Genomic DNA, 12,806 nt, shown 5'->3' with positions numbered 1-12,806 from the left:
GGAAAATAAATAGGGAATCCAGTTCAGAGACCTACAGTGTTCTCCAGGTAGCAGGCAGGGAATTGATGAGGTGCTTCAGCTCTTCCCACCCACTGCCCCCAATCCTATACTCTAACTAATGAACTCTCATCTCTGTTTTCCAAATGAGCCAAACCTTTGACCTTCGATACCTTGGCCTGCACTCCTTCCTGAACTTGGAATGCCCTTACTTCCTGGAAGACTAATTATTGTCCAGCTCATATATGGCCTTTGTTCTATGGCTTTCCCAGATGTTTGGACACCTTTGCTTCATTTGTCTCTCAGCAGTGTTCTGTAGGACACACCCCCAACACAACACCTTTCATGGTGTCCCATAGTCATTTATTTATAGGTTGGATTTTTCTAGGACTTGGCTTCTTCATCTTTGTAGCTTCATTGCCTAGCTTCATGCCTTGTCCCTCATAAATATTTTAGGTTCTATTGAACTGAATCCAAAGACAAAGACTCCTGAGGCAAACCAGGTAAGTCTTCTGACCCGAGAGCCAAGGTTAGTGAGAATGTTTGGAACAGCCTTCTGTGCCAAAAAGTGTCTGAATTCAGGCAGTTCTGGCTGGGGTGGTGCCCTTCAGGTCTGTCTAGGAAGGTCACAGGAAATCAGGGAGCCTGGATTCTGTGCAAGGACAGATCTCTCTCTGTGTGTCCAGACCATGGATTTTTCCTTCTGGGTCTGATCTCACTTAATCAGAAATTGGCTGTCCCTTGGTCAGCTACTGTTTTATGAATGTAGCAGTGGTTTGGGGCACAGCCCTACAAGCTGAAATTGTTTTCCCATTGTAGTTGATAATTGAAACATATAAATCACTAAGAGCATTAGTTGATTTTAAGAACTGTTGGGTCTTTAAAAAATACCAAATAGCTCTTGAGAGAATGCGAGAAGATATTACTCTCTTCCCCAGAAAGACCTTGTGGTTTTTTTTTTCCTCACAAATTTTTATTTTCAAAAATTTAAAACCAGGGCGCCTCGGTGGCTCAGTCATTAGATGTCTGCTTTCGGCTCAGGTCATGATCCCAGGGTCCTGGGATCAAGCCCCGCATCAGGCTCCCTGCTAGGTGGGAAGCCTGATTCTCCCTCCCACTCCCCCTGCTTGTGTTCCCTCTCTCGCTGTGTTTCTCTCTGTCAAATAAATAAATAAAATCTTAAAAAAAAAATTTAAAACCTACTTGGGGCACCTGGGTGGCTCAGTCAGTTAAGCATCTGCCTTTGGCTTGGTACATGATCCCAGAGTGCTGGGATCAAGCCCCACGTCGGGCTCCCTGCTCAGTGGGGAGCCTGCTTCTCCTTCTCCCTCTGCCTGCCGCTCTGCCTATCTGTGCTCTCTCTCTATCTCTCTGTCAAATAAATAAATAAATAAAATCTTGAAAAAAAAATTTTAAACCTACAGAAATACAAATCAAAATCATGATGAGATACCACTTCACACCTGTCAGAATGGCTAAAGTTAACAACACAGAAAACAACAGATGTTGGCAAGGATGCAGAGAAAGGGGAACCCTCTTAAACTATTGGTGGGGATGCAAACTGATACAGACATTCTGGGAAACAGTATGGAGGTTCCTCAAAAAGTTACAGATAGAACTACCCTATGACCCAGCAATTGCACTGTTAGATATTTACTCAAAGGATACAAAAATACAGATTTGAAGGGGTACATGCACCCCAATGTTTACAGCAGCATTATCAACAATAGCCAAACTATGGAAAGAGCCCAAATGTCCATCAACTGATGAGTGGATAAAGATGTGGCAGATATACACAATGGAATATTACTCAGCTGTCAAAAAGAATGAACTCTTACCATTTGTGGCAATATGGGTGCAGCTAGAGTATATTATGCTAAGCAAAATAAGTCAGACAAAGGCAAATGCCATGTGATTTCACTCATATGTGGAATTTAAGAAACAAAACAGATGAGTATATTGGGAGGGAAAAAAAAGAAAGGGGGGAAACAAACCATAAAAGACACTTAAATGATAGAGAACGCACTGAGGGTTGATGGAGGGCAGGAGTGTGGGGGGCTGGGCTAAATGGGTGATGGGCATTAAGGAGCACACTTGTGATGAGCACTGTGTATTATATGTAAGTGATGAATCACTAAATTATACTCCTGAAACCAGTATTACGCTACATGTTGACTAGAATTTAAACAAAAATTTGAAACAAACAAAAAATTCAAACCTACAATAAAGCTTTAAGAATAAATACAACAAGGGGCGCCTGGGTGGCTCAGTCGTTAAGCGTCTGCCTTCGGCTCAGGTCATGATCCCAGGGTCCTGGGATCGAGCCCCACATCGGGCTCCCTGCTCAGCCAGGAGCCTGCTTCTCCCTCTCCCACTCCCCCTACTTGTGTTCCCTCTCTCGCTGTGTCTCTCTCTATCAAATCAATCAATCAATCAATCAATCAATCAATCAATCAATCAATCTTAAAAAGAATAAATGCAACAAACACCTATATAGCCTTTTTCTAGATTCACCAGTTGTCAGCATTTTGCCACATTTGCTTTTCTTTTTTTTCTGTATGTGTGTGTATGGTTATCATTTGAGAGTAAGTTGTAGACATCAAGACCCCTCACTCCTAAGTGCTTCTGCATATGTCTCCTGTGAACAAGAAATACCCAGATTGTTCTAGTAATGTCCTTTAGAGCTGTTTTTTTTTAATCCAAGATCCAAACATGTAGCCTTAACACCGAAATATAGACTTAATTTGGTTGTCATTTCTCTCTACTGTCCTTGAATTTAGACAGTTTCCTAGGCTTTTTATCTTTTGTATCATTTGACGGGTCCATGTCAGATGTTTTATAGAATATCAATTTGGAATTATCTGTTTATTTCCTTATAATGAAATTCAAGTAAAACACTGTTAGCAGAAATAGTATGTAGATGATATGCTGCATTGAGAAGCACATAGTACAGGAGCATATTAAGTCAGTTTGCCCTGATGTTGGTGATGTTGATTTTTATCATTTGGTTGAGGTGTTGTCTGCCGGATTCCTCCATTTTAAAAGTGCCTCTCTCCCTTGGCAAATAATGATTAATCCGTGAAGTGATATTTTAGGAGTATGTTAAATATCTTGTATCCCCTTCCCAAATTCACCCAGTGGTTTTAGAATCCATTGATGATTCTTGCTTAAGTCGACTATTACTGTGATGATGATATTCATTTTATTAAAATCTTAATTTAGTGAGATAACTGCTTTTTCACTCCCTCAAGTACCTTTATTCTAAATAACGTAACTTATGGGGCGCCTAAGTGGCTCAGTCGGTTGAGCGTCCAACTCTTGGTTTAGGCTCAGGTCATGATCTTGCGGTAGTGGGATTGAGCCCCATATCTGTTTCAGATTTCTCTCCCTTTCCCTCCTGCTCACTCTGTCTCTCTCTAATTAATTAATTAATTCTTTAAAAATAAATACATATACGTAACTTAGAAATAAATTGAAAGCCAGTAGGCATCTTTACTAAATATGACAATTTGATTGACCTAAATAAAGCTAAATCTAAACTTTTCCTGATGATTTTGAAATTCATCATTTTCATTCTTCTTAATATAGTTCTGTGGGCTTCAGAGCAAATATATCTGCATAGGCCTTAAATTGTAGCACTAAAGCACAGGTGACCACTTTCTGCTACTTAAAACACTGTGAAATGATCACTGTCACAAAAGTAACCATAAATAATAAACAGACCAGTCCTCATTTGCTAATGATAATGAAATTTTTGCCTCATCATTTTTAGGCAAGACAGTATAGGTGAATGGATAAAGGATGAGGGCTCTGTAAGCTGACCTGGGTTTTAATCTGAAGTGTCCCTTAACCCCTTGGAGTTTCAGTTTCCTCATCTGTAAAATGAGAACAAAAACATGTATTTACCTCACAGAATTACTGTGAGGATGAAAAGAGCTTAGAGACGTAAAGTGTTTATTGTTAGCAAAGTGCCTGGCACACTGTAAGCACTTCGTAACTGGTGTTTGTGGTGGTGAAATTGGTGGTGATGTTATTTATACTAGGGATTAAGTATAAAAAAATTCTAACATGAAAAATTAGGTATTTAAGAGCTCAGGAAGCATCGTTTTTGACAAGTAGCCAAGAACACTTTGGAAATTGTTGTACTTTAATGTGTTCTCAGGTATTAAGAGAAAAAAAAATCTATTAATTAAATTTAGCCTGTGGGCGCCTGGGTGGCTCAGTTGGTTAAGCGACTGCCTTCGGCTCAGGTCATGATCCTGGAGTCCTGGGATCGAGTCCCGCATCGGGCTCCCTGCTCGGCAGGGAGTCTGCTTCTCCCTCTGACCCTCCTCCCTCTCATGCTCTCTGTCTCTCATTCTCTCTGTCTCAAATAAATAAATAAAATCTTAAAAAAAAAAAAATTTAGCCTGTAAAATCCTGGCCAAATAAAATGGAATCATCCCAAGTAAGTCCCTGCAACCCATACCTTCCTGTTCCTCTTTACCCCAAAGAAGTGTGGTCAGTCCAGGCCTGTCTAAAATTCCCTCACTGTTTTCCCCTTTCTCACCCAACCTGTTTGGCACCAGTGGGAAAGCAAGCAATTTCCTGCCATCCATTCTGCCCAACCCAGAGTCATGATGGTGATAGTGTTAAGAGCTCCTGTTGCTTCCCCCAGAGCCCATAGTTCCACCCACAGACTGGCTCTGAGTTGAGGGCCTCCCATAGCTCACCACATCCCTGAAACCCCCTCACACTCCTCAGGTATGTGGGAAACAAAGTCACCATTTCTGAAACTTGAGTTTTATGATACTCTTGTCTCTAACTGGCTCAGAGGGCAAGGAAGAACAGAGGGAGCTTATAATTTTTTGGTCAAGCTTTTTTATATACCTTTCAAACTAATAGAAGAACCTGCCATCATAGTGACAGTCTGAGGAGCTGTATTTGTAAGTATAATAGGCTTTTATTTGTTTTTGGTTTTTTTTTAAGATTTATTTATTTGAGAGAGAGCGAGAAAGCCCATGCACGAGTCGGGGGAGGGGTAGAGTCCCAAGCAGACTCCCCGCTAAGCGTGGAGCCCAACACAGGGCTCAATGCCACCATCTTGAAATCATAACCTGAGCTGAAGTCAAGAGCCAGATGTTCAACCGACTGAGCCACCCAGGTACCCCAATAATAGGCTTTTATTTAAAGAATGTATTAGAATCAGCAAATAATATTACATCTGATCATTTTCTCTCCTGGTAGACATGGCTAATTATGTATGAAAACAAAATATTCAGTCACTTTATTATTTGTTTACAGTAATATTCAGCCTATTATTCAAATAACTTTAAGGTTTATCTTTAGTATCTAGATTACTGCCCTTTATTCACCAAACACTTGAAAATGCACATAGACAGTGCATATCATTAATTTGAACTCCAACTTTTATGAGACTGTATGCAAAACTCAATTTTATATATCACACAAATATGCAGAAATATCACAGAAAATGCAGAAAGAAAAATTGACACTTGCACAATACCTAGTTTACAAAGCACCCTTACATGTACTATTTCATAACCTACCTCTCTGTAAGTTAATCAGGACAAATACTTTTTTTTTTTTTTCATTTTACAGAGAAAAGAGCCAAGACTCAGAAACTTTAAGTTAATATTCAAATTCATGGTTCCACCACTTGTTAGGTTACCTTGAGCAAGTTGCTTAATCACTCTGTGCAATTTCTTTAACTGTGAAACTAAAAGTGTGCCTGCTTCACAGGGTGTGTGTGATGATGAATGAATGAACTTAGAATGGTGCCTGGTACATAGTAGATAGATGCTCAGTAAATGTTAGCTATTATTACGCACAGCTAGTAAATGTTAGAACTTGGATCTAAATCTAGACCTTCTGACTCCTAGTCCAGAACTCTTTTCATAGTACCATGTGGAATTTGCCTTTTAGTAAATAATCGATTTAATTTTTATCTCACATTGACCTTGTTATTCTAGAAGGAATCTTTTTCTACTTTGTTTACTTTGACCTTAAATTTCTAAAGATCAAAAGGGAAATATATTTGAAGGATTCTTCCCTCCTGATTTGTTTTTAGATACTCTGATTTCTGTTATCATCTGGGTTTGGTTGACCTTGAGGTGTCAGAAGGTGTTTTTATTTTTATTTTTTATTTTTTTATTTTTTATTTTTTATTTTTTTAAGATTTTATTTATTTACTTGACAGAGAGAGACACAGTGAGAGAGGGAACACAAGCAGGGGGAGTGGGAGAGGGAGAAGCAGGCTTCCTGCAGAGCAGGGAGCCTGATGTGGGGCTTGATCCCAGGACCCTGAGATCATGACCTGAGCCGAAGGCAGATGCTTAACGACTGAGCCACCCAGGCACCCCCAGAAGGTGTTTTTAGTAGGTGAAGGTACAATAAAGTTGTGTTCATGAGTGATTTTGGGTGTCTCTGGTGAATTTTGTTTTGGTTGGAAGTCCTGAGGTACGAAGTAGGGTTGAAGGAAATTGTTGAACTGGAGTCACGCCCCTTATCTGTAATGCTAAGAGAATATTGTCATTACTGAGAGTGGCAGCTTGCTGATCAGGGAGTAGAGATGATTTATTATAAAAGATTATTTGCTGTAAAAGAGTTATCCTGAAGAAATTGGTAAAGTATTATGAGCCATTCCTTGGGAAAGGAGAAGTGATTTGTAGATATTTTTCTTGATAATAGTATTTGTAGCAAGCTTTTACTTCTGACTCCCCATTGTTTTTACTCTGTCTACTGCTAATGTTAACATTATGGCTGTGTGAGAGGCCTGATTGAAGATCTACATGCTTTTGTGTTAGCTACTCAGCTGCTATGGGGAGATACTCTCCCTCTCTTCTGATGCACAAATTGAGCTCAGTGCAGGAATTGATGTGGAAGATTCTAGAGGGTGGGCAGCAACGTGCCAGAAAAATGTAGTCAGCCTGGTGGCCTTCTGGTGGCCTTCTGGTGGCAAGGAGCTAGAGAAAGCCCCATTTCAGTGAGCATGCCTCATTCCCAGGCCTTTTTTTTTTTTTTAAAGTAGGCTCCATGGCAGCATGGAGCCCAACATGGGGCCTGAACTCATGACCCTGAGATCAGGACTCCAGCCAAGATCAAGAGTCGGACAATCAACCGACTGAGACACCCAGACACCCCTCCCCAGGCCTTTTTGATGGGCCTGTGCATAATGTACACAGATGGGGTCCTCTCCAAGAACAAGATATCGAGTGTGTCTTAGGACCTTTGTGGGCCATCTCTACCAGGGTTTAACGTGGTGAGGCAGGAGGTTTGAGAGGACATGCTGAAACCTCCTCTTTGTAATTTGCATTTTTTAACCTCACTCATCTCTAGTATTCACTTTGGCAAGTGGAATTAATGTTCTCACGTTTAATGAAAACACTGAATTTTTAATAGATTCCTTGGGGCTTGGTGATTGTTTAATACTGTTTCCAATAGAGAAAGGATATGAAGAAATGTTATTTTTTCTAGTTTTGCAGTTAGGTTTTATTTTTCTTGCCTAGCCACCTGCTGAATCTTTTGACCCAGCTAGCTTAGGAGGAGAGCCCAGAAAACAGCTCTGGGTCCTCCCATGTAGGCAGCCTCCCTGTTGTATCTATATACCCACTCCTTTGGGCTTGGTGCTATCCCCTGTATGTTGACTTCTGCCTCTTGAATTGGCCACTCTTGTGTCAGGTAATGGTTGATCTTTTTCCTGCTGTATTTGTTTGGATGGTAGTGGTTAACCTTTCTTCTACTGTTTTGCTTGGATGCTGTGTATACTAGACAAAGAGTTGAGAAAAAGTATTTTTTAAAAAAGTACCCAGGGACACCTGGGTGGCTCAGTCGTTAAGGGTCTGCCTTCGGCTCAGGTCATGATCCCAGGGTCCTGGGATCGAGCCCTGCATTGGGCTCCCTGCTTTGAGGGAGCCCTGCTTCTCCCTCTCCCACTCCCCCTGCTTCTGTTCCCTCTCCCTCTGTGTCTCTCTCTGTCAAATAAATAAATAAAATCTTTAAAAAAAAGTACCCATTATTCATTATCTACTCCTACTGTCATTATGTGCTACCCAGGACTCCAAGAGCTTTGCTTCTAGGCCAGTTGATTAACATCTTTGTTTGATGTGCGAGAATCTTCTGAAATATGGAGGTTCTTATTCTTCTTCACCATTTACACCTTTCTGGCATGCAGTGTACCAGGATAGAACCATATTGGTGATGGGATTTTTTGAGGACTGGGAGTGGAGGTGACAGCTGAGAAGCTGAGCAAAGCTAAAGGGGTTGCAGAAGGGTTGAATAGTTGACTAGTCAAACTTAGACTACCTCATGATAGGCCTTTGCCCAGCTGCCATACATGAATGCTGATATGGCAGCAGATGCCAGAATTGGTCCCTTGAACATCTGCTGACCTGTTTGAGGTCTTTGCTGATTCTCTCAAGTCAGAGCCCTTGCTCCTCTGGGCTACCAACACACTTTTTGTCCCCTTGTATCTCCTTCAGTTTTGTAACAAATAGTTAATTGTCTAAATGTCTGTTTCTTCTACCACATAAGTCTCTTGACAATAGGAACGTACTCTCCTCCATCTCAGTTTTCTCATAATCCACAGGTTGTGTCCCACTTATAACAGTTGCTCAGTAAATCTTACTGAACCGAAGTGAGCAAAGCTGGCTGTCTCTATGGAAATTCTGCAGCTAGTATCCATGTTTATCAGTTGTGTACTCTTCCATGAGAGAGGAGAGTATCCTTGGAGAAAGCAGACATCATCATCAGAAGTAACATTAGGCTAGGCTATTATTGGGCTTTTTTTTTTTTTTTTTAGACAACTTTTCTTGGGATATAATTCACATACCATACAGTTTACCCATTTGAAGTATAAAATTCAGTGGTTTTCAGTATGTTCGTGGAGTTATGCCACTGTCATCACCACAGTCAATCTTAGAAAATATTCATCATCCTCAAAAGAAACCCTGTACCTATTCCCTCCAGTCCTTAACCCTGGGCAACCACTAATATATTTTTTGTCTCTAAAGACTTGCCTATTCTGGGCATTTTACATAAATGAAATCATACAATATTTGTGCCTGACTTCTTTCACTTAGCATAATATTTTCAAGGTGCATCCATGTTGTAGCATGTGTCAAGCCTAAAGCTTGATGGAAGTTGCGGGGCAGATGATGCTTGTTTTTTGGCTAGTTGTTGTGGCTCAGGCCAGTGATGAATCTGCCTGCTCTCTTGATGACCAAATCTACAGGCATACCATGGAGATATTGTGCGTGCAGTTGTAGACCACCCCAATAAAGCAAATATTTCAATAAAGTGAATCAAATAAATTTTTTAGTTTCCCAGTGCATTTAAAAGTTATGTTTACACTATACTGTAGTCTGTTAAATGTGCAATAGCATTATATCTAAAAAACTGTATATACCTTAATTAAAAATTACCTTTTTGTTAAAATATGGAACCACTGGGGCACCTGGGTGGCTCAGTCAGTTAAGCGGCTGCTTTCAGCTCAGGTCCTGATCCCAGGGTCCTGGGATCGAGCCCCACGTCGGGCTCCCTGCTCAGTGGAGAGTCTGCTTCTCCCTCTCCCTCTGCCTGCCTCTCTGCCTACTTGTGCTCTCTCTCTATCTCTCTGTCAAATAAATAAATAAAATCTTTAAAAAAAAAAAAATGGAACCACTACCTGAGCTTTCAATGAGTTGTAATCTTTTTGTTGGGGAGAATCTTGTCTCAGTGTTCATGGCTGCTGACACATCACGGTGGGGATTGTTAAAGGTTGGGATGGATGTGGTAATTTCTTAAAGTAAGACAGCATTTAACTTTGCCACATCATTTCTCTGGAGCATACAATGCTGTTTGATAGCATTTTACCCACAGTAGAACTTCTTTCAAAATTGGGGTCAATCCTTTCAAACTCTGCCTCTGCTTTATGAGCTAAGTTTATATAATATTCTAAATCTTTTGTTATCATTTCAACAGTCTTCATAGCATCTTCACTGGGAATAGATTGCATCTCAAGAAACCGTTTTATTTGCTCATCCATGAGAAACAACTCCTCATCTGTTAAAGTTTTATCATTAAAACTGGCTGAGATTACAGCCATTCAGTTACATCTTCATCTTCCATATACTTATTCTAGATCTCTTGCTATTTCTGCCATATCTGCAGTTACTTCCTCCACTTAAGTCTTGAACCCCTCAAAGTTCTCCTTAAGTTAGAATCAGCTTCTTCCAAACTCCTGTCATGGTGATAATTTGACCCCTTCCCGTGATCATGATTGTTCTTAATGACATCTAGAATGGTAGCTCTTTTCCAAAAGGTTTTCAGTTTACTTTGCCCAGATCCATCAGAGGACTCTCTGGCAGCTGTAGTCTTATGAAATATATTTCTTAAATAATAAGACTGGGGGGCGCCTGGCTGTTTCAGTTGGAGGCACATGCGACTCTTGATCTCGGGGTGTGAGATCTCTACTAAAATAAGTAAATAAACTTAAAAAAATAATAATAAAACTTGAAATCCATGGGCTGCAGAATGGACATAGTGTTAGCAGGCATGAAAACAACATTCATTTCATTGTACATCTCCATCAGTGTTCTTGGGTGACCTAGTACATTGTCAGTGAGCAGTAATATTTTGAAAGGAATCTATTTTTCTGAGCAGGGTCAACAGTGGGCCTAAAATATCCCATAAACTATCTTGTAAACAGATGTGCTTTCATCCAGGCTTTATGGTTCCATTTATAGAGCATAGGCAAAGTAAATCTATCATAATTCTTAAGGGCTGTAGGATTTTCAGAATGGTCAATGAGCATTGGATTCAACATAAAGTCACCAGCTGTATTAATGCCTAATAAGAGAGTGAGATTGTCCTTGGAAGCTTTGAAGGTTGCCGTTGACCTCTCCTCTTTAGCTGTAAAAGTCCTAGCTGGCATCTTCTTCCAATAGAAGGCTGTTTCATCTACATTGAAAAAGCTGCTGTTTACTGGGGGCATCTTCATTAATTACCTTAACAAGATCTTCTTGATAACCTGCTGCAGCTTCTACATCAGCACTTGCTGCTTTACCTTGCACTTTTATGTCATGGAGATGGCTTCTTTCTTTAAACATCATGAATCAACCTCTGCTAGCTTACAACTTTTCTTCTTCAGCTTCCTCATCTCTCTCAGCCTTCATTGAATTGCAGAGAGTTAGGGCCTTGCTCTGGAAAAGGCTTTGGTTGAAGGGAATGTTGTGGCTGGTTTGATCTATCTAGACCACTAGAACTTTTTTCTTACCAGCCATAAAGCTGTTTTGCTTTCTTATCATTCATGTGTTCCCTGGAGTAGCACTTTTAATTTCCTTCAAGAACTTTTCTTTTGCATTTGCAACTTGACTAACTGGCTCAAGAGGCCCAGCCTTCAGCCTCTCTCAGCTTTCAACATGTCTTCTGCACTATGCTTAATCATTTCTAGCTGTTGACTTAGAGACGTGCGACTCCTCCTTTTACTTGAACACTTAGAGGGCATTGTAGGGTTATTAATTGGCCTATTTTCAATATTGTTGTGTCTCAGGAAATAGGGAGGCCCACGGAGAGGGAGAGAGACAGTGGAATGGCTGGCCCGTGGAGCAGTCAACACACACAATATCTATGAAGTTCACTTGCTTATGTGGGTCCGGTTCATGGTTCCCCAGAACAATCACAATAGTAATCTCAGAGATTCCTGATCACAGATCACCATGACAAATATAATAATAATGATGAAAAAGTTTAAAATATTGTGAGAATTGCCAAAATGTGACACAAAGTAAGCAAATGCTATTGGAAAAATGGCTCCAATAGATTTACTTGATGTAGTGTTGCCACAGGCTTTCAATTTGTAAAAAACGCAGTATCTGCAAAGCACAATAAAGTGAAGGACAATAAAATGAGGTATGCTTGTATTTCACGGAAATTCCATAGAGAAGTTCTGAACTTGCTCCCCTGAGTAATTATGAGAATTAAGCAAGATTATGTCTACGAGTACCTAACCCAGTGCATGGCATATGAAGTGTCTCAGTGACTATTACTTCCCTGTGTCCCATTTCAAGCTCTTAGATTTTAGTAAGAATTTGCCAAAGGGAAACCACAGGTAAATTTTTATTTGGTACTTTGAGTTTCATGTACTGATTTCTCTCTCCCTCCTTTTGTTTTTGTTCTCCCAAGGCTATGCCTTTCTGCTGTTCCAGGAGGAGAGCTCAGTGCAAGCATTGATAGATGCCTGCCTGGAAGAAGACGGGAAGCTGTACCTGTGCGTGTCAAGCCCCACCATCAAGGATAAACCGGTAAGTGAAATGCAGTCAGCTGGTACGTTTCTAGAGCACATATGCATTTGGAATAGCTGATCACCTCCTTTCTGTAATGGGAATGCTGGTAACTAGGATTCTCTTACCCAGGGTGACCTTGCTATGCAGTAAAGCTGGACTGTTGTGGATGAGAAACTAATAACAAATTACTCTGTATTTCGTTTTATACCTTTGGGACTGCGTGTAAACAAATGTGTCCTTGTCTTTCACTTTACAGCTCTTTTAAGCTAATTCCTATTCAGTAACTCTGAATTGAAGTAAACAATGCTCTTAGTGGTTTTGGCAACTGATTTCTGTCATTATTTCAGATCAAGGACAGGAATAATTTATTATTTTTTTTAAAAAGATGGTAATTGGCAATGTTTATGCTCCTGTGAATGCAAGGCATTGTGCTGGGTGGTGCCCACAACGGACTAACTAGAGCCTTCTGGGCCAGGAGCTTACACTCTCAAATGGATAGCTTCGAACAGGGCAGGAGAAGGCAAGGACAGAGAACATGGACCCAAA

General features: G+C 40.4%; 1 protein-coding gene across 4 annotated transcripts in view; it reads left to right on the top strand.

The window, feature by feature from the left end:
- The window catches only part of CPEB3 (cytoplasmic polyadenylation element binding protein 3), a 188,748-nt gene that overhangs the window by 131,162 nt on the left and 44,780 nt on the right, over positions 1–12,806 (top strand). For all 4 annotated transcript variants that reach the window (XM_035025066.1, XM_035025083.1, XM_035025076.1 and 1 more), the window contains one exon: positions 12,160–12,278. In XM_035025066.1, the coding sequence (XP_034880957.1) occupies positions 12,160–12,278 (119 nt within the window). The remainder of the gene's footprint in view (positions 1–12,159; positions 12,279–12,806) is intronic.

This window comes from Mirounga leonina, unplaced genomic scaffold (assembly GCF_011800145.1).
Source record: "Mirounga leonina isolate KUSES-001 unplaced genomic scaffold, KU_Mleo_1.0 Mir_114, whole genome shotgun sequence".
NCBI classification, from domain to species: Eukaryota; Metazoa; Chordata; class Mammalia; order Carnivora; family Phocidae; genus Mirounga; species Mirounga leonina.
This window is presented reverse-complemented; position numbering and strand designations above follow the sequence as displayed.